Source organism: Rhipicephalus microplus, unplaced genomic scaffold, assembly GCF_043290135.1.
Source record: "Rhipicephalus microplus isolate Deutch F79 unplaced genomic scaffold, USDA_Rmic scaffold_19, whole genome shotgun sequence".
NCBI classification, from domain to species: domain Eukaryota; kingdom Metazoa; phylum Arthropoda; class Arachnida; order Ixodida; family Ixodidae; genus Rhipicephalus; species Rhipicephalus microplus.
This window is the reverse complement of record NW_027464592.1, coordinates 4,064,143-4,086,353: the sequence shown is the minus strand read 5'-3', so window position 1 is coordinate 4,086,353 and position 22,211 is coordinate 4,064,143. Positions and strand designations below refer to the sequence as shown.

General features: G+C 46.6%; 2 protein-coding genes across 2 annotated transcripts in view; both read right to left on the bottom strand.

Annotated features, from left to right (window-relative positions):
• The window catches only part of LOC142785204 (uncharacterized), a 145,726-nt gene extending 125,487 nt beyond the window's left edge, over positions 1-20,239 (bottom strand). The window contains exons 1-3 of the mRNA XM_075883653.1: positions 20,232-20,239; positions 3,378-3,559; positions 2,954-3,095 (exon numbers count right to left, since the gene is read on the bottom strand). Coding sequence (XP_075739768.1) covers positions 2,954-3,095; positions 3,378-3,559; positions 20,232-20,239 — 332 coding nt within the window. The remainder of the gene's footprint in view (positions 1-2,953; positions 3,096-3,377; positions 3,560-20,231) is intronic.
• Positions 20,240-20,322: 83 nt separating this feature from the next.
• Positions 20,323-22,211, bottom strand: part of LOC142785203 (uncharacterized) — a 103,500-nt gene continuing 101,611 nt past the window's right edge. Inside the window, exon 7 of the mRNA XM_075883652.1 lies at positions 20,323-20,378. Coding sequence (XP_075739767.1) covers positions 20,323-20,378 — 56 coding nt within the window. The remainder of the gene's footprint in view (positions 20,379-22,211) is intronic.

Below are 22,211 nucleotides of genomic sequence, written 5' to 3'. Positions count from 1 at the left end.
GAACACATACACACATGTCCAGAGGGAATATCAGTTGTCTAAAACTCTCCAGCACCGTAGGTTTTCCCTTCCCGGCTGGTGCGGCAGGACTCTTCCACCCGGGCCCTCTTGGCTGCACTGCGACGGTGTGCCCTCGCCTCAGCGGTCTGACGCACATTCATCTTGTGCATGCGCATGCTGTCTCGGCGGTCGCTGAGGGTAACCAGGGCCTCCGAAGGAAGCACCCCAAGCTCTTCCAGCACCTTTTCAAAGCTCGCGTGGCCCCGGTTGAACCACAGGACTGCAATGGCTGTGGCTGTTTCCACAGCAGTCCGGGAAGCAAACCGGGTCTTTGGACACAGCAGCCATATTTTGCTGTTCAGGGACTCGGCCGCGTTCTGTGTCTTGCCGTGGAGGCACCGGGCAAGCAGCTTCGCATCTGTGAGACGCTTGTAGATTGGGAGGACTGCCAAACCCTGGGCCTTGGTCAGGAGGGGGGTGTGGCACGGTGCAGGCTGGCCCTGCGCCTCAGCACGTCGGTGCTTGCACCACGAGTCTGGGCCTGCAGGACAGAACTTGTGACTTCCAGCACCGTCTGTTGAGCACGAGTGCAAACATGAGGCCCATATGGCAGTGTACATCTTGTGGACATTTCCCCGATTGTTCACAATGGCCACCTGAAAGTAAGTTTGAAGCTTCTGGATGGTGGTCTCCTTCAGCTTCTCCCCTCGTGGAAGTGGCGTTGGCAGCTTCCGCAGGCCGGTGCCCAGACGTTTCGCCACGTGGTTGGTGCACTCCTCTTTTTCAATTGGAGTGTCAGGGTACACGTTGGCATCACAGACCCCGTTGTAGGCCTTGCTGTCTCCATCGCTTAGGAAGATGGTGAACCGCAGGGGTGTCTCATAGTCCACAGTCCTCTGCCAAATGCGCACTGCAGCTTCGGCCTCCATGGCATGCGAAGAACAGTCGCAATTCTTCTCACAAACGGGATGATGAAACGCCTGCCATGTTTCTTCATCGCCTCCCATGTCGTTATGCAAACTGCACGCCAGGCAGAAGTTGGAAAGCACTTCATAGTCCAGGCACAAACCAGTGTCCAAGGACACTACAGTTCCCACACCATTGTGGCTTTTGTGGCCTCTTTTTTGCCATGTGCCGTCAAACATGACTGGCACGTCACTGTTACCAGCCACCTCTTTGGTGACGCTGCGTGCCCTTTGCATGTTTTCACAGACAGCCTTCACTGCCGCACTGTGAATCTTTTTGCCGATAGCATGGAAGGTCTTATGGTGCATAGGGTTTGGCAATCCAACTACTGCACAAAATCGTGAAAGTTGCTCATGCCCGATACCGACGGCACGCGCTGCAAGCACCACTTTCAGGTTCACGGCAAAGGCGTCACGCGAACTCCCGCTGTCGTAGCTTCTGCTTGCACCGCGGCCGCCATCTGACGCGACCCGCTTCGACGAGTACGCGGACGAAAGGATGCTCTCCGAGCACTCCGCATTCTCGCAGTGTAGCTCCAGAAACGCCGAAAGGCCTTTCCGCTTTTTATTCGGTGCCCGAACTGCGAGTTTACTCTCGTGACAAACGGGGCATGCCGCGCCTGCGACGACGGCCGTCAATGCACCCAACTCGCACAGCACTACGCTTTCGGCACGATCGGCATTCGGCCTGACGTCGTTTTCGAATAACGCGATCTTTTTCTGCGATGCACTCACAAAATTCACTGCAGCGTTGATCTCGTCGTCGCAGTTGCCATGGTCGACGTTGCCGTGGTCGATGTTAGGCCTACCGGCCGCTGGCCCGTCGCGGACATTTTCGTTGGCGGTGGCTTTCTTGTACGTCCTCCGCCGCTTCCCTCTGAACTTGTTCTTACTTCTGTATTTCCGATGGTCGGCAACGGCCTTTTTCGGGCTTGCCATCGCACGAAAACAGCGAAAAATAACTCCGGAAAACAGTGAAGCGAACTACGGCAAGAAAACACGGGTGCTGTCAGCCAATGGCGGCCCTGCGTTAGTGGCGCGCGGTTTGAAACGGCGGAAAAAGACTGTTTTTGTTGCTTTTTTTTTAGATTTTTCGTGAACGTACGAGACTTCAAGAACCGGTATCGTGGAGAGTAAGGACAACTCTACACGAGCCAGCGGCCGCAATATGGCGGACAGCTCTCTTCGCGGCCCCGCGAGCACGCGAACAGCAGCCCGTTTTGTGTAAATTTCGTGATGCCGCGCGTCACTGCCGCTCACTCAGACGCGTTTTTCACTGACTTCTGATGCTTATTTCGCTGTGATATTTTCAGATGTCAAAATATAATGTATAAAGATGATAAAGCAACAAAAAACAGAAAAGGTGAAATTTGGAAAAAAAACGCGACTTTTCGACCCGCGTCTCCCCTTAAAGCATTATGCGCGATGCATTTCATAATACTGTCAAGCGACCAGGCAGCCGCTTTCACCGCGCGGGGGAATTAGTGTGAGCGCGACAAGCGAATGACTCTTTATTCTCTTTGTAATCATCATCACCTGCACATCTTCTTCATCTAAAAATATCACCAGCGTGATTTAGCTCGAGCCTGGCCGAATTATACCGGTTCCTCACAATATTACTAAGTATTACGAAATTGGAATGTGACGATTGTTCAGCTGTGCAGGGACTAACTTTCAGTTAGAAACAGGCCGTATTTCAGCTGGTTCAAGCTGCAATAAAGCTTTCAGCTGACAATATGCAGCTCGAATTAGGCTTATTGCCTGCTTTGTTGCTTGGAGGTGTGCTTCATGTCGGCGAGTTACAAGTTGGCTGACAGCCTGCAACACTGCGCTGGAACCACCAGCTACTGGTTCCATCAGCTACTGGTTCTATCAGCTGCTGGTTTCAACACCTGCTGGAACCACCAGCTACTGGTTCCATCAGCTGCTGGTTCTATCAGCTGCTGGTTTCAACACCCGCTGCCACCACCAGCTACTGGTTTCTTCACCTGCTGGTTCCATTACCTTCTGGGAATGTGCTAATAGACCAGCACTGCTGGCAGCAATAGCCAATCAGCAGGATAGTTTCACCTGGGTCCTGATGGTATGTGAAGCTCTGCAGGTGGTAACTGTCCAGAAGCTTCCACCAACCTTTACAGCAGAAATATTTGCATCCCCGTACGAGATGCTTGCTGCGATTTCTAACCAAAATACAGCTGCTTGCATTAGTTCTGAAAAAGCTTGACAAGTTTTTTGAGCACGAAATTTGATGACATCAGAGCTAAAGCTCATTTATTTAAATTCAAAACGTGCTTCAGTGTTCCTCAAAAGCGAGCAGCCATTCTGATGACTTGCAGTGCAAAACATTTCAGCCGGTCATCGCTAGGAACATGGTTGACCAGAACGAATGTTATACGAAAGATGTCCTCTCACCATGAGGTGGTCCCTGGCTGCGACGCTGGTCAGGACTAGCTGCCTCGGGATCCTCGGCGGGCTTGGCCTGCTCGAAGGGGCTCTCCAGGCGCCTCCTCTTGCCCCTGCTGTTCTCCCCACCGCTCGAGCAGCTAAGGCCCACCACTGGAGCCTTGGCTGCTCGAGCGTTCACCGAGGCTGTGCTGTGGGAAATGAATGTGCACATTTTTCTTTTTCTGCTTAACTCCGCTTGAGCAAGTGAAACTGCAATGGCAGAATTTTGCTCTTTATAAACAGGCTCTCTCTCTTGCACTGGGTTTACTTAGCGATAATAGATAACAAGTTTAAGGTCCGGCCCAGGCAAATGACCAGCTTTAGAAAAGTACAGACGTAACATTTTCTGGAAGGAGCAAGTTTAGCACAATTATGCTAGCATGGCTACCATGGTAGATAAGTTCCTACCACACAGACTAAAACAGCATCAACATAAAAATGCCGAATGTTTTTCGATTTGAAAGCAAGGATTGCGTCAGCTGCCCACTGCTGATGCAGAGTGCAAATGACTTCATTGCGCTGGCAGTCCTCTCGTGAGAATCGATCTACTTAAATGGGAGGCTACCCGGGATACCTAACTTCTACGAGCTAAGCTCCCTAAGGCGTGGATCTGTCCATTCCTTGTATGTACCTTACCGCCTATAGTTTCACCTTTGCAAACTGCCCACTACTTCGTACTTGCAAAGATCCCACAACACCCCATCACCAATCGACCACTTCATCAACCATGAAGCCGTTATAATGAAGGCGGAACAAAAGCGACATATAGCTACCACTTACAAATATTAAAATTATTTGTATAAACATATACAGTGTTTATCACGTCTTTTATGATGTAGTGGGCGATATTGGCGGATGGTTCATGGTTTAGCGAAGAAACCCTCCAGTACTTCACCCCACTCATCATTCACTCCTTGGATATGCGGTGATTTTTTTATTTGCTAAGATATCTTTATAAAGCTTTTGGAGTATGTTCATACAATAACACTAAAGAAAGTGCGCATTTTCATAAAATTCTATTCATCGGTTGTAGAGTTACTGAAGTCTAGCCCAATGGCTCACAAGTGTGCCTGATAAAGAGCCGGCACAAATCCCTTAACGTAACAGCTTGCAAACTAGGCTAGATTCACAATGATAGGGCTACTTTCACAAAACTGGGCAAGTTTCGTGCTTTTCTACAATAAAACGTGACTGCAGATGCACTGCCATGGTCATATATAAGAACACAGCAATGTGCAACTTTAATATTGCTAACATCACACTGTGGTTGCGAACTCTAGACTCTAAAACACTGACACAAGCAGCGAAATCAGTAAAGTCTATGTTGCACAAAAAATTAGGACTGTGGCTCGCCGTATACCTGAGCTCTGATTGCAAAAAAAAAAAAAAAAAAGACTTTGTGAAAAGCTTTTTATCAGTGTTCCTCGGCAATTAAGCTAACACTGAAGAGACTCCTTGCAGCAGGAATTCTGTCGAGGAGAGCATGCCACTCATCATTGCTGATGACTAATGCGCATGTCTCAAACCCAACAACACCTCGCCCCCACTATACATGAAAAAAGCTTTTATGTAGACAGGGCCTTACACAACCTCGTGCCAACGAGTTGCCATTCTAAACCTTTCTAAATAAAAACACTGCGAACTATGAGAGCACTAAGTGCACTGTTTCTTATGCTGCACAAACCAACACATACCGTACCATTTCCAATTATTAACAATACGGAATGGCGATAAAGTGGTCAAAAAGTCAGCACAGGCTATAAGTTGCTATAAGTGGCTGGCCAGTGCAGAAAGGGCTCATTTCTTTTTGGAACTACATTCCTTCCATGCCAATAGCAGAAATGCCATAATGCAAGCCGTCACACAGGATGAACATGCCTCTCAAGAACTCACGGTCAGGACAAGCTGGCAGGCAGCCTTACGATCCTTCTTCCAGAACGAACTCCCACCAAATGTACTGGTTTAGATCACTACTTATGGATACCATAATCTGGCTACGTTAGTAGGGCAACTGCCAGCCCCATGTTGAGGCTTCGGTACCTTTATGTTCACATACTTCCCAGGGTTGGCCAGTAACTTATCGGCCCACAGTGGACCACGCCGAATGCCATCAGGAATGAAGGGCCTACCTGGAATCCCTCCAAATAGCCTGACAGGAGCTTCGTAAACTGCCTGAAGCTCTCTGAAAACCAATCGCACTCTTTAGGCAAGCACAAACACACTCCCTGCTGAATTACTTTACATTGCACAAAATACAACAAACTCCAAATAGACCTCATCGCCAAGCGTACGGTTCCATACCAACTCTAACTGGCACTGTCCCAGAGCCAATATTCCACAACGTCAATCACTCCAGTCTAACATACATGGGAGGCCTCGGTTAAGAATCTGGGCGAAAAAATCCTTTTTGACCATATACTAACCATCTAAGGGGAGGTCAGTACAGCCTCACTCTAGACGTGTGGCGGTTTGGGCTGATTGGTATGACATGACGATAGTTATAGCGCGAGAACAGAAGGACGACAAATAGTCTACTTCTTGTCCCTTTGTCGTTTTCCCGTTGCCGCGCTATAACTATCCTCACTCTAGAACTCAAACCCAAACAAGGCTTTCAAAATAAGTTTTTTTTCTCTCTCTCCACAAAAATCTGAAAATAATGAAGCCAGATATGATATAGGGCACATTAATTGTACAGTCTAAATATTGTTTCGCAATTGGGATATGAGTGTGCGGAAAGTAAAGTAGAGGAGAACATCAGTGACCATGCAACCTTTGGCCTCGACTAACACTACCAGGCTTGCAAGAACATAAATGCCATATAAAGTGGACAATTACCATCATGGCCAGCGCTTGTAATTTACCACACCGACTAAACCTTGGAATTGGGGCATGCACAAAATGGTTGCCTTTCTAGCACGGGCACTTGAATGAATGATAAAATGAAGGTTAAAGTGGTGGTACAAACCAGCTGGGATTTTCATTTTTGAGCACTTTACAGCTGCGAAAATTTCCATCTCAGAGCAGATTAGAGCAGCTAATTTTGCATCTGGAAGCACATTAAAGCAGCCAACTTCACATCCTCATTAATATGACATACATGAAACTGGCTGCAAGTGCGAAGTCTCTTCCATGGACTTCCCCAAATAATGGTCTTTAGATTATCATACCTGAACACCCGAACCTGTAGATAGGTGGCCAAAACTGCACAAGCATTCTTCTGTCTCTCTCTACTTTCCCATCTCTCTCACTGCAAAAATGCATGCTCACGACAGGGCCCGAACTATTTTCTGCGTCAGAGGCGTGCGAAGGCCTGTCATGTAAACAGTGCCCTTTGTTGGAGTCACCATATCTACGCTGCAACACATGCTTTGTTTTAGAAAGTTTATATTTCACCACTTACCCATCCTGTATTCCCTTGCGATCAGAGACAATATTTGTACATACGGCAAAATTCAAACTCGCTGTTGTAAAGCTTGCCAAGAAAAAAGAGACTCCACCAAGCCCTTCATCGTGAAGTTCTTAAGCGGCCCTGCAACACTTTTGGAGCATGGTCAGAAAAACCTGCCGATTGGAAGTAGAGGCTTCCCAGAACACGCGAGCCAAATGTTATAGCTCATCACGCGGCCTACAATTCTCAATAAATTAAAAAAGTCAGTTAAAAATTGCTTTCTCTTCCTTCGACAAATTATGAAAGACGCTCGAAAATCGCACATGGCAAGTCTATTTATCAGCCGTTGGCTGATTTGAACATGGCACACTCGGTCGTTATAGAGGTCGTCGCAAACGGCAACGACTTGTCCACGGGTGCAGGGCTCAAGGTCACGAAGCGCGCGTGACATACCTTGTTTGCCACTCCACTTCCTCCTTGCTTAGCTTCTAGCACTTTCCTCAGAAGGAGAAAAAAGAGGATGTGATTGCAGCGTATGACAAATCTTTGTAACTCCGCTCGTACTGGGTGGATTCTTAACATTTTTGCGGCATTGAATTTCTGAGGCAATGAGCTCTTCCAGTGAATTAATTTCATGATGACTCAAAAAAGTGTTTCAGAGCCCCTCAAAAGAGTGATTTTGCATACGAGAGAAAGCAGAAGAATGAGTGCTTGCTAATACAAGTTTCCTACAACTAACCCTTTTCAACTATATGTGAAAGCTTAGGTCCTCTTGTGTCGCTGTGTCATTGGACCTGCTTTTTCCTAGCATTGTCAAGAAGAGCTTAAAAACAATGGGGCACACAAACATGTCTTACCAAACCAATAACGATGCGCTTTGCACAGGCCACTAAAGCTGCCACGGCGATTTTCAAGAAGGACCTTTGTCAGCAATTCCAACTAGGCCGTGCATTAGCAGGATTTCACTGGTTAAAGTACGATTTATTTTAGATAAATAAAGAAGTACACTTTGTATAGCTCCAAATTATTTTTTTATAAAGTATGTAACAGGTGCGGTAGGACAAAAAAATAATTGTGAATTATTTCGAATGCATGTACAAAGTGTGCGTAATTTTCACACCCCTTTAGAGAAGGTCTAAAATTGCAAAAACAGTATGCAAATAAGTACAATGATTAACCTGTTTCTACTGACAATAAACATTTAGCAGAATTTAGCACTAATCGCACTGCGCCTTCCTCGTTCAGCCAGCACTATTGACAACTTCCCATTCAGTAAGTGTGAAGTCAAAATATGCCTACGTGGAGCAAGCAGAGCTCAGCATGCCCGGCGAGGGTCCTGGGCCAAACACGGCGGCAAAACGCTTCTGAATCCTCGGGAGTTCTTCCCGCCACAGCCGCAATGCGAGTGCGTCCTCCCGCCGCCGCCGTGAGAGTGCGTCCTGCCGCCGCCGCCGTGGGAGTGCGTCCTGCCGCTGCCGCCGTGGGAGTGCGTCTTGCCGCTGCCGCCGTGGGAGTGATCTACGCCGCAGAAGGACAATCGGATGACAAGGTTGTCAACCAATCTTCTCAAACAAAAGCCCTGTAGACTACATGACACTAACATAGAGAAATGGTTTATTCTATTTAGCAATCAGTACATTACTACTCCTGATAAGAAGCAGTATAGTACAGTATTAAAGTAGTCAAAAAGTTAGCACATGCTAAAACACAGCTGAATGGTATTGAAAGAAGAGATTTGTGAGGGCTCATTTTTTACTTTACCCAACCATTTTGAAAGCAAGCAAATCGCAGAGCAATAGAAGGTACAGAGAATGTTAACTGTACTGTGTAATGTTAAGTGTACTATGTTGACTGTACAGAGCTAGATGGCATTCAGCGTAACGAAACCAGATTTCTGTTCCTTCTACATGCCTTCCCGCTCTCTCTTCTATTACACAGCTTGGCAAAAGCGATCCCTGCGCCACAGGTTTTATTTTTCTTCAAAAAGAATTGAAAGCAAATTTTTGTACATTAAATACTATGACTATCTACTAAATCTCGTGAAAATAATTATGGACAAACAATTATAAAGAAAAGAAGCTTGATGAATTATTTGAAAATGCTTGGGAAAGTTCTCTCCTCGTGGTACTGTCAGCTCTAAAAAGGTGAGTATGAAGTAAGAAATGTTTCAATTGACATCAGCAAGCAGGTGGCGTGCAAGTACAGCAGGCCATTCATTACATTGCATGGCCACAAAAAGCCTTTATCGCCACGACAGATTTCATGTAGTCTATGCCCATGCTCCTTTCGTATGCTGTCTGCAAGCCGCTAATAGTGTCCAGTGTGTTTCTTTTTTTCTGCTGATATACTGTCAGACACCGGCTGCTTGACCTTACACCTGTGTCCCTACATTCGCAAAATAGAAAGTGTCGGGGTACCAGCACACTCTGGAGACTACTCGCCTGAATGCTCGAGTTTTTTTTTTTTTTTTTTGTCAATCGGACAGGTGAGTCATTCATTTCAGGGAGGCTTGCAAGATATGAGCTGGTCTGTTTTCACGACATCCCCAATCATCATAAACTAGAGTGGAGGGCTTACTTTCCCCCCTGCACAAGTAAGTCAACCAAGGCACAGGAATGCATCGGAAGAAACCTGCAGATGCAATTTTTCCAGCCCATATGTGCTGAGAAACATATCACCGGAAGATATTAAGCCAAATGCAAATGGTGCCACGGCCGGATACTATGCGTGATTGTTTCCCCGGGCAGTGGGAAGTTGTTGACCAGCTCAGATCCAGTAAGACAAGGGTCGTGGAATGGGCAACACAGGTTGCCATGAACAACATGGAATCATCTGCACCTGCCTTCTAATGAAAATTTTCCGTCGAGCCTTACTTACACCAGCAGACCACTACGACACTAAAAGCAGCTGTTGTGGTACAAGTATAGCTTTGAAACACTTTCCTATATTCGAGCCACCCATGCACGCGAAGCCGCTCGTGGTCGCCTTCTGGCCTCCCAAGAAAACCAACAGCGTCGATAAGATCAAGGACACCGCTATGTGCACTTTTCGCCCGGTTCGTTGGTTCTGCTCTGGTCTCCGACCGGGCAGGTTGGCCTGTAAAACTGCCGACTCAGTACACAGGACCATACAAAGAGCTTCGTGAGGCGACTCCCGTCACTCATGAAATCGCTCCTGCTGCCTCGTCGTTTTCATCCACCCCTCGAAACAGCGAAATCATACATGTCACACATCTGAAGCAGTACCACTCTCCCACTGACGTCCAGATGCGCCGGTACGGCGCCTTTACCGACGGTAGTTCTACAAGTAGGCTGCCACTGTGCAAATTGTCAATGCACGTATGTATCCGACGAATGAAGGTCGCTTGCTGCTCGAGCGACGAGCCAGACTGGCCAGTGCTGCAACCACTCTTGCAAATATATTTTGCAAGTAACGTGGGCATTTACAACACACTTCTTCATTACCTTTACATAACCATCATCACATGGTGTTCCTCATCTTCATCGTTGGTGCATATAACCCTTGAGTCTGTTCCGTGCCTCGATGTGACAGTTTTTGGCAACGTCTACCAGGCCTAAAAAGGCGTGTAAAGGACTACATCTCAAGTGATGGAGGTTACTCCTCGATTCCCTGTCCCTGCTCACCCGCTTTACTTCTTGGAGCTTCACTCAAGTCGTCGTTTGGGCTACGTGTCCACCAGCACACCACAGGACGAACCCTCAGGTGCTTCTCCCTTTAACCCTCCGGCTACGACTGCCACAGCCACTCACTCTTGGATCGTCAGTGGACCCCCTTGCGAGCCCCTTCTGTTTTCTGAACTCTGAAATGAGAACACGGACTGGCTACACCAATATGACATAGTGAATGCAGCGAACTGTTGGGTCGATCCACACAATCTCCGCCACATCTCCTTTTATCTTACTGGCATGACGAAGACTTGGTTTTTTAATTACCAGATCGACTTTCCCGACTGGGACGTCTTCAAAGAACATCTGCGACAAGACTTTGCTAGTCCAGCAGTTCAAGCCAGCCTGGCAAAGAGAACTCTTGATGGTCGCAAACAACTACGCGAGTCTTATACCGCATATATCGAGGATGTTCTCTCTCTTTGTCAACGCGTCAACACCTTCATGACCGAGACAAAGTGCACCATCTGCTCAAAGGCATAGGTTCTGTTGCCTTCAATGCTTTGGTCGCAAAAGACCCAACTACCGTTGCTTGATTGATGTTTTATTTTATTTATTACATACTGCCAATACCTTTAGGAATTATTGCAGGAAGGACACAAACTATAAACAAATAAGAAAAAAAGACAAAAGGAAAAACACTGCGAAATAACATAAGTGTTTTTTTCTTTTTTCCCCTTTTTTTGTGCTGAATGGCAAGGTTAAGATAAACAGGAATATTCACATTAGCTAAACATTTATACACAACTGTGAAATCTGTTTAGTGCTGACACAATATATCAATATACTTGCGATTATACCATCATAGTTACACATTAGTACGTAAGCTTTACAAAAAATACGAAAAAAAATATACATTCTATGCACAAGTAGTGGAATGTGGGTAGCAGAATACCAATAGTAGTACACATCGCTAAGGAAAAATGCGAAATATTTGTAGTTTTATGTTTGTGCATCATGTAAGTAATTTTCAAGTAGTGATAAAAAGGTAGTTAGTGAGGTGGTATTGGTAGTAGTAGAAGGTAAGTCGTTCACTGTCGTATGGCTAGCGGAAAGAAAGTACTTAAAGCAATTTGTATGAAAGCGTTATTCATTTAGGGTGTATGTGTGCTTTAGTAGAGTTATTCTTGCGTCAGAAATAGAGATATACCAGATTTACTCACATAATCCTCGCACTCGCATAATTCTCGCACCCCCCACATCGCCCTAGAAAAATACGAAAAAATTTTTTCCTCGAGTAATTATGGCACCCCTGAAAACTGCCGCAATAATGTCTGCTCGTTCCAGCCACTGATGATGATAGCGCGCGCCATTTGGCGCCATCTCTTAAGCATCAAGCGTACTATTGCACGGAGATTCAAACCAATCCAAGCCAAACCGAAGTGGCCAGTGCGCGTTGCGGCGTGTTTTGTATGTTGCGTCGGTTATCTTGGCACGTTATGGGGCGATACTGAAGCCACACGGCTGCTTCAAGTTGCAAGTGATAGATCATACGCTAAACAACGGCAACAGGGCCGCCGGTAGGCCTTTCGGAGCCTACGAGTTTTGTGTTCGCTACTGGTGACGACAGCTGAAAGCCACCAAGACGCGTTGGGCCTGCCGTGTGCCTAAAGCTGGGTTTGATGGTAAATTAGAAGTGTGGCAGCTTGGGCTAGTTGGTATGGCATGACGATAGTTATAGAGCGAGAACACAACGACGACACAGAGACAAGAAGGACACGAGCGCTAACTTCCAACTGAGTATTTTTATTGCGCAGAGCACGAAAATATATAGAGGAGACAGTAACCATTTGATAAAAACGATATGGCACAAGGAGCAGAACACGAGTAAGAAAAAAAAAAACAACACAAAAACAAAGGCACCGAAAAACAGCAAAGAAAAATCTAGAAGAAAACAAAACAGAAAGGTAAAGATGATATAACTACCTGCCCGCACCGAAACCTTCGAGGAACCTGCGTTCCTTCTCGGACAAAGCCACGGAAGGCTTGCTAACACAAGGCACCTGTTCGCGTGCCATCTGCGCGGCCTCGACAATGACTCGGGTGCTTTCATCTCCGTGTTTGCACAGAGTCGCTGTGTCCCTTTACCTCTACACAGTGATCTTCTATTGGCAAAAATGGGCAAAAAACTGCAGGAAAAGTTAGAAGGCTCGCATGTCGTCAAAATATTCAGATACGTGGATGAGTTCTTGGTTCTTCTAAATTGTAATTCTTCTATGTTTCACTCGTTTGCGACTCAAACTATAGGTGTATTCAAGATTGTTTAAAGCCTCTTGTGTTGACACATGAAATGCCCGATAATGACAAGTTACGCTTTTTGTATTTAAATCTGGTTTTTAGCTCACAGGACATCTGTTGGTGTTATGAACCACGTGCGCAGAAACCTCTACTTCCCTTTTCTTCCGCTCACAGTAAGATAGTTAAGCGAGGCATAGCACAAACCTGCCTTGAGAATGCTTTAAGGGGGGACGTGGCAAGTAAAACTAATTTTTTTATTAATGTACTGTTTGTGATGAAATTTGGTGTGTGTATGTGGATGATTGTGAGGATTCCAAATATGAAAACCGTTTTCAAATACCTCTTGTACTTTTTGAGTTGCAAGCATAATTATACTAATTAATGCTCTTCACACTTAAAGAGATAATTATTGCTAAATGAAATTATTTTTTCATATTATTATGTTCCCAAAGCATCAACTTGTGCAAAGAAGCTATTAGTTGATTTTTCTAGTTCTTGTAACCATAAATAAAATTTCCAAAACATGGATGTTGTTTTGCGCACACATCGCAGTAATTATAAAATGTGTTCTAAAAATTTTAAATGATGAGTAAGAAGAGAGATAAAGCTTTATTGCACTGCTAAAGGCCTCCTGAGCCTAGTGCAAAAAACGGAATGACTCTATCAGTCTTTGTTAAAAAATGACAGATGTTCTAGCGAAGGCACATAGGCGAAAATCAAGAGTTGAGAAAACTGACTTTGAAAGTTCACTCTTGTTTGGAAGTTCACAACATGCCTAAAACACTCAGAATCCTCCTGGGCAGTAATCCTGAGATGCTGTGGCCTTGGCCTCTGTAGAGCGCAACCCAGTTTTGCGCTTCTTTGTCGTGGAACAATGCGCCTTTTGAGCCCTCTTCACCCTTTTGGCATCCTTTTCGGCTGCTCGCCGCAAAGAGCAGTCTCCTGGATTGAAGCCCAGTTGAGCAGTGATCTCTTGCAGCGCACTCTTGCAGCCACCATTGAAACGGCAGACTGCATCTGCAACTGCACTTTCCACACTTCGAAGGGAGGCGAACTGGCTCTTGGACTGGAGTGACCAAATGAGGCTGTTCATACTCTCCACAGCGTTCTGGGTTTTTCCCTGCGCACACCTTTCAAGGAGCTCTTTGTTCGAGAGGCGCTTGTAGATTGGCAGCAGTGCCACTCGCACGTGAGGGGGCAGTTTATGTTTGTGAGGCGGCAGCGGCTCTCCCTTGGCCAATGCCTGATTGTGCGGGCACCAGGAGTCAGTCCCACTTGGGCACAGGTCGTGGTGTGGATCCTGGTCTGTGGATGTTACATGGTAATAAGTGGCCATGATGGCCCTCTCCATGCCAGGAACATCGTTGGGGTGGCTCTTAATGGCCCAGCCATAATAATTCGTCAACTTCTTTATAAGGCCCTGCGTCAGCCGGCCTTTGCCACCCATGCTCAGTCCTCGGCCTTTGGATTTGTGCTCATCAAGAAGGTTGCGCAAGGAAGTGCCCATTCTTTTTTTCACATGGTTCACACACTCCTGTTTCTTAATCAACATGTAGCCATACACCTTGTCTTGCGTGAGGGCAAGGTACGTACGGCTGTCACCGTCACAGAGCACATTGATGTATCGAAGCTTGTACTTGGTAAACGATCTTTCAAACATGATCCTCGCTGCTTCTACTTCCATTTGGCCTGCATTAGCATCGGTGTTCTTTTGGCACTGTGGCTTGTGTTTCTCAAGCCACTCCTCATAGTTGTCGTCACCAGGCTTGGGGCCAACAGCACAGCCTTGGCAGTAGTTGGACAGGACACAGTGGTCCAAGACCAAGCCTGTGTACAGCTCGATTACACAGCCCACGCCAATATGACTTCTGTGCCCCCTCGTCATCCACGTGCCGTCGTAAATGACGTCAATGTTGCCTGGCACTCCTCCTAGGTCCTTGTAAATGTCATGCACCTTCTGTGCACTTTCTGCTTCAATGCGGGTGGCAGCTGATGTGGTGGCAGGGTGGCTGTACTTCCTTTGCAGTCTCTGGTAGGACTTGTGGTGCAGTGCTCGATGCGAAATGTCCATCGCAGAAAAAATGTCATTTATGGCAGATTGTTTTCTGCCAACTGACTGCACAGCCCTCAAAGCACGCACGTTTACCTCAAAGGGGTTCGTTTTTTGTTGCCCAGAGCACCTCGGGGACGACCACGCACTGTTCACTATGCCACAATTGTCACAAAAAAGTTCCATCCTCGCCGCGAGTCCAAGGCAGTGCGTAGTCTCGAGGCGTATCGACCCTTCGTCGCACTTGTTGCACTTTACTGACGAAAGCAGACCGTTCAGCATCTTCTTATTTACAATGAAGAATGTGGAGTCCTTACCGCCGTCATTTTCGTCGCAGCCTTCGTTCAGAAGCTCGAGCTTCCGCTTTGAAGCGGATTTCGATGCTACGGCATCCAAAACATCCCGCCTTGTCTGCGCCCGCTGCGCGATTTCTTCACTGCTCGGAATCTGGGCCGAAACTCGCGATAGAATGTTCGACGCGCGCACGCCCGGAGTTGCAACGGCTGCCGACGCGGTGCCACCGCAATCGGGTTCGCGAGAGCGTCCATCACGGTCGACGGCATCCGGCGGTCTGACATACGACGATGTGGCACCTTCCACACTCTCGGCCTCACAACAATCAGCGAAGGGTCTGAGTAGAGGCTCCGTGACGCTTGAAGAGCATGCTCCGTCCGGAACTGCGACTGGGACGGCAGCCGCAGTCGTCTGCCCTTTGTTCCAAGCTTTCCGACGCTTGCCGTACTTGTGGACGCTCCGGAACTTTTTTTGCGACAACATAGCACCGCAGTATGAGCAAGCACTCAGAAGAGACCACCGATGTAAACAAAGCTTGGTAAAAAAAGCACGCGAACTATCACAAAAACAGCCAACTGGCAAAAAACGAAGCGCACGCCGGATGATTCTCGACTCGGCGGCCGCAGATGCGCTCGCGCTTCCAAGGTTGCCAAGGTGCGCGGCGCAGCTTTGACCAGTAAGAGGTCGCGCCTGCTACCACGTGACCCGCGCAGCCAATTGCCGTTCTTCGTTTTCGTTTTTTTACTTGCTCCTCGCGCTTTTATTTTCACTCGGCGAAATACGAGACCGCGACCATCGGGAAGCCGGCTTTCTCCTCTTTCCAAAGCTACCAAAATGGCGGCCCACGGTCAACAACTTGGCGCGTTTGTGCGGCGTGAACAACACCGTTTCAGGGGCTTTTTTTTCGCACTTTTCGGCGACTAGCCTCGGCAAAAACACTATTTGCGGGATTTGTAGCGCACGTTTCGCTGTAATATTTTAGAACAAGGAAGTTGAAGGTCTGAAGATTACGAAAAAAAATAAATCAGAAAATCGCATATTTTGACCAAAATCGGCACTTTACTTGCCGCGCCCCCCCTTAAATAGGTCGTGCGCCCACAATATCTCTGCGAGCTTCAAAGCTCAAGTTTCCCGGCTTAAGGCTTCAGGTTTCCCCGAGGCGTTTATCGCGTCTGTTGCCGAGACGATCCTGCGAACTAATAAGGAAGAGCAGAGGAAGCGACAGAATCTGAACAACACGGATACAAAACGTGAAAGGATAGCCGTGATTCCATACATACACCAGATGTCACACAGGCTCGAAAAAATCGGAAAACAAGTTGGAGTTCGTGTCCTGTTCTCCGCACCATGCAAATTAATCAGCCTCACCAAATCTACAAAGCCCCTGAAAACGCAATCATCAACGGAATGCAGAGTTCAACATCGAAACAGGTATGCGGCCTGCTCCCGGGAAGTTGTCTATAGGACCCCCCTTTGATGTGGTGCTTGTTATGTCGGAACGACCGGAAGGTGTCTGAACGATCGGCTGAGAGAACACGCGAACAATTTTAGAAACGGGAAAGATGGTTTTCTTGCCCAGCACTGCACTGAGTGATATTGTGCTCCCCTCTTCAAGAACACAGCGACGCTGTACAAACACAGAGATGAAAGCACCCGAGTCATTGTCGAGGCCGCGCAGATGGCACGCGAACAGGTGCCTTGTATTAGCAAGCCCTCCGTGGTTTTGTCCGAGAAGAAACGCAGGTTCCTCGAAGGTTTCGGTGCGGGCAGGTAGTTATATTATCTTTACCTTTCCGTTTCGTTTTCTTCTAGACTTTTCCTTGCTGTTTTTCAGTGCTTTTGTTTTTTTTTTTGTTGTTTGTTTTTTTTTACTGATGTTCTGCTCTTTGTGCCATACGGTTTTCATCACATGGTTACTGTCTCCTCTATATATTTTCGTGCTCTGCGCAATAAACTCAGTTGGAAGTTAGCGCTCGTGTCTTTCGTGTCCTTCTTGTCTCTGTGTCGTCGTTTTGTTCTCGCGCTATAACTATCGTCATTGATGGTAAACTTTATTTCTTCAGAAGAAAACTTTTCAGAAGTATGCTTCAGCCTCGAGAGACTGTGGTTTCATTTTCAAACTATGAAAACACACCGTTTGGTGTAGAATAGTGGAAATAGAGCAGGCTGTAGCACTATCGATCATTCAGCACAGCTGTCACATCACTGCCTTCTGTCACAGCCCTTGCGCTAGATGGCAAATGAGCTGTAGCACTTGACGCATTATCGATAACAGATTTCTATAAAGAAAAACTATAGAATACCATTGAATGTTCAGGTATCTCTAGCAAACACATGAAAAGTGAAGCAACATCACTGCAAAATAAAATAATTTAAAAACAATCTGAAAGAATACATACGGAGAGTCCTGTACAGATGACTCTGGGCTGCAATGGCGACGCCCACACCAGCGCGACGACGGCCGCCCTAAGAAAAAGTAAGACCGCAAGTTCAAGATGCTAAGCTGCACTGAATGACGAGAATGCTTTGACGACATGTAAAAAAAAACGCATTACATGATGTCCAAGCAGCCCACTTTTCTATTGTTTGAAGAGGTCAATTTCTTTGTTACTATACAGGCGACACCTTAGGTGCATTAGAGTTGCTGACCACAGGTGCCGTGTCTCTGCCTTGCTATTCCAGGAGAAAGCGAACAAAGAAAGGCAAGAAAGAAAAAAGGTCGTGAGTATGTTCTACACTAGACTGTACAGACACAAGCAACACTGTAGTATAGACCACAAATGATGCTGGTAATTGTCTACAGACATAGCTTACAGCTACTAATGCACCATTCTAAAAAAATTATCAGTGAATTAACAAGGCACAGATACAGCCATAGTCTTCATGAGGCAAGCCGTCCTCATCGAAGTTGCTAGTTGCACCCGGACCACTGGTGGCACATTGTGTTCTTTGCACGGCAGCCATAACGCATAAGAAGGATCTGCAGCAATGGTGAATACACAGTGAAATTTCAATGCAACAAATCTCAAAGAACGGCTAAATATTATCCTTTATTGTGAAGTCTTTAAAGAAAGTAATAAAAATTTGCACAAAAATAGTAAACATTAACTCATGAGCCGCATACCCATGCTGTGTATACATTATCGAGCAACCACATTATGCTCAAATAAGTGCGAAAAAAACTCGAGGTAATACAGAACCAGTGCACATTTATTTGAAAAAGAGGGCAGTCTATCTTGATGTGAGCAGCTCGACTTCTGGAAAATAAACTATTACGGTAAGCAGGCGCGTCCTTCTTGCGCACTGCGAAATGTTAGCAGTTAATACGAATTCTTCACGTTGGTTTGCGTGCACTGTTTCAACGTCGTAGTCTTTACTCTCGTCGCAGTTTCCTTACCACAATGGATGATACGGATCTTATCGGTCATTAGCTAAGCTCGCATGCACGCTTTGTGGAAGCACTGTAGGTTGTGTGAGAGTTTGTACAGCATGAGCGAGTTATTATCAGAGACTTCAACCAATAGGTCTCGTATTGCATTTTTCACCGTCTAAGCATTCCTCTCGTGCCGTTTCCGTAGCTCATCTTGAATGTTCAACCACCAACAAAAAGGCTAGAAACCAGCCCGCATGTCAAGCTGCCTGACAAAAGCAAGGATGACGGGGTAAAGGCTAACTTGAAAAGCAAGTTCCAGACGATGATGATGACAACAGGGCTATCGCACAATTGAATAGTGCAGGCAAAGAGAAATATGTCAGCATTCTCATCATGACGAGAGTGGCAGCTACGGAGCTGGGCATAATGTTAACAGCCGTGAATAGCTTCTTAAAGTCGTTATTCATCATTTTGGAGTGTTCTGAAAATGTAAGGGAGACAAAAGTCGATAAATTATTCTGAAACATGCAATATTCTGAAATTAGTAGTGGTGAAACATTTTTACAATAAACCAATGGACATTTGGAAGGGAATTTTCGAAAAAAAAACATTATATTGAGGATTGCTATGACGAGATTCGACTGCACAGTGTACTATTTTTGGAGAAATGCTAAAGGTTGATAATTTGAACAACCATGAAAAAAAGAAGATTAAAATGAAGAATCCACAAAATGAAAGTAAGCTCATGCTATGGAGACAAATAACAAAGAAGTAAGGTAGATCCCCACCAAGGAGCCTTTGCAACAAGGTAATCAAGCCTGCCTCCCAACACACAAACAGCAGTATACAAAAATTCAAAAGCTCAGTTATTACGAAGTTTTATAAGATGTCCATGAGCAATACAGTAATTTGACAATGAAAAGTGGCAAAGGACTTCATACTTTAGCCAACAGATGATTCATTGGCACAGTCATTTCCCTTCTTCCTTGTGTAATGTGTTTTGCAAATTTTACTTGCTCTATTATCGCAGCAGCAGCTCAATATCTTCTTATTTTCCAGCATTGGTTTACCCTTGCACTCTGAGCACTGGGTGGGTAGGTGCCCATTTGTATGCATTTCTTTTACTGAGAAATCATGTTCACACGTGCACATGTTGGCACATCTTTCCATTTGTGCCACACAACTTTAGCCACATGACAAATGTATTTCATATACCCCTTTAGCACTGCATTCTGCATATGATTTCGTGTAGTGCTTCTTGCACCCTGTTTTCGTGGCCACCTATGAACGTGCACAAGACTGCAAGCTCCTTAAGCATCAAAAACTTCACCTCAACTCCATGTCGTTTCCCAACCTTCTTGTGGTGGTACAGCATTGTATACACATGGGCCACAACTATATATGTCTTATCGACCTTCACCCTTCGAGAAGGAACATTAGAGTTTCTGGCCTTCGACAAAGCCCCTGCACCCTCGTAGCACAAGCACAGCCAAACTTTTTGAACTGGGCATGCGCAAAGGGGCATTGTCTAATACTGCTACAACAAAATTTTCGCCACGATGAATAATTTGCGATTCGCTGTCAGCTGCCCATCAAGTACACAGTTCGCCGGTGTGCCGCCGAGCTGGTGGGCTCGGCAGCACACTGGCGATGGGTCATCCTAACCCACTTGACTTCTTCGCTACGCAGTTCTTCGTGCTGCCCTGGATCCTGATGCTACTGCAGAACTTCGACTAGCCTACCCGGTCTCCACTACCATGCGGCGCTGACCACCTGCCTGTGAACGCGTCACCTCGCCATGACGGGGTGCGCCAGCCCGGCCTGTACTGTGCACTGGAATGCGCGCATCACCGCCAAACGCTCTCACTACGGTTGCCTCGTGGTCATCGGCTGGCATCTTGGATTTCGGGCACGCTATCTTCCGACAGCGCCACCGTTCCTTGGAGCACCAATATAAACCCTGGGCAGACGCTCACTGTGCCTAGTGGGCTCGGCGGCACACCGGCGATGGGTCATCCTAACCCGCTTGACTTCACTACGCAGGTAACGAATTACCACTGCCTTTACGCTAAGCGAACTGGATGCCGATCATTACTTGTTCTGCTGAGCCCACGGCGCTCCATCTCTGTAGTTCTCGATTGTGCCAAAATGCTGTTGAAATTGATATTAGCAGGTGATATTGAGACTAATCCTGGACCTAGGAATGAACACTGTGTGGTGTCTAGTGACATGCTTGATATACTGAAGACGTTGCAATCTGGGCAGTCGGCCATGCTTGAGCAGTTAGGTTCAATCGGATCAACCCTTGATGAACATGAAAAAACGTTCAATGATCTGAGCTCGCGATTGACCAAAATAGAATCCGACTTACTATCACTTTCAAATGTTCAGTCTCAATTTGAAATCATTGAAAGTGTTGCCACTAACAGCGCTGCTCAGGTAACTAGGCTGTCTGACCGGATTAGCCACATGGAAAGCACATCCCGAAGGCGCAACCTGATCTTTTACGGGTTCAGTGATGTGCGAAACGAGGCGTGGCATGTTAGTGAATAACTGGTTACTGATCTCTGTCACAAAAGCCTGGGCATGACTATTCGAAGTCGTGACATAGAACGTGCCCATAGACTCGGAGCTTATCGTGAGGGGAAATGGCGACCGATAATAGTAAAATTTGCCCACTTCAAGGATAAAGAAGCACTCCTTTCGTCTAGCAGTAAACTGAAAGGCACAGATTACGGCATCAGTGAAGACTTTGCCCCGGAAATTCGTGTAGCCAGAAGGCGCCTCATCGAATTTGGAAAAACACAGCACTCCCCGTTTAAGCTCCGTTATGACAAGCTTATCTGTGGCAGAAAAACATGCAGAGGGCATTGTCAAGGTCATTGACTCCCTGAAGTGTTCTTCATCCTGCGGTATTGATGGAATCAACGCGAAAGCACTAAAAGTACAAAATATGCGTGCAGTGCGATTCTTTGTATTATCTTTCAGCACTCACTTGACACAGGTACAGTGCCACATGATTGGAGGACAGGGAAGGTCATTCCAGTCTTCAAAATAGGTGACCGGTCTTCCCCTGGAAACTACCGTCCCATTCTCCTCGCCAGCATATGCTCCAAGATCATGGAACACGTCATCTACTCTTAAGGGGAGATGCGAGTCGAAAAATCGCGTTTAGCAAAATTTTTCGTATATCCGAGTTTTATTGCATTGTAATCTTCAACCCTTCTTTCATCTGAAAATTTCAAAATTAAATTCGAACCGCAAAATACAAAAAAATGTGTATGAAGGCATCGCGGTGGCTCGAAATTTCGTGAATTTGCGCCGATATTGGCCATCTTTGACTGCGCGCTGCTCCCCGTCGCAGTGCCGCCCGCCATCGCGATCACTTGGGAAAGTTGCGTCCGGCCTTCTTCGTAGAGCTCCGACGACCGCCAGTTTCGTACGTGGGCAAAAAAAAAAAAAAACCGAGGCCTTTTTATTACGTGGTTTGAGCGGTTTGAAACGCGCGGCACCCTAAGCCGCATCGCCATTGGCTACCGAGTCGTTGTCAGCTGTGTTGGTGGCGGCCATCGGCATTTGGTCCGCCTGCTTTTCTGCGCGTCTACGCATATTTCCGCGATGACAAGCCCGAAAAAGTGCAACGCGAGATCGCAGAAGTTTCGAACGAGGCACAAGTTCAAGGGAAGGTGGCGTAAAGCGCCCCGAACGTCGGCGACGAACGAGAACGCGCCTACGTGTGCTAGGCCTGACGGCGGCATCGACGAGTGCGCGA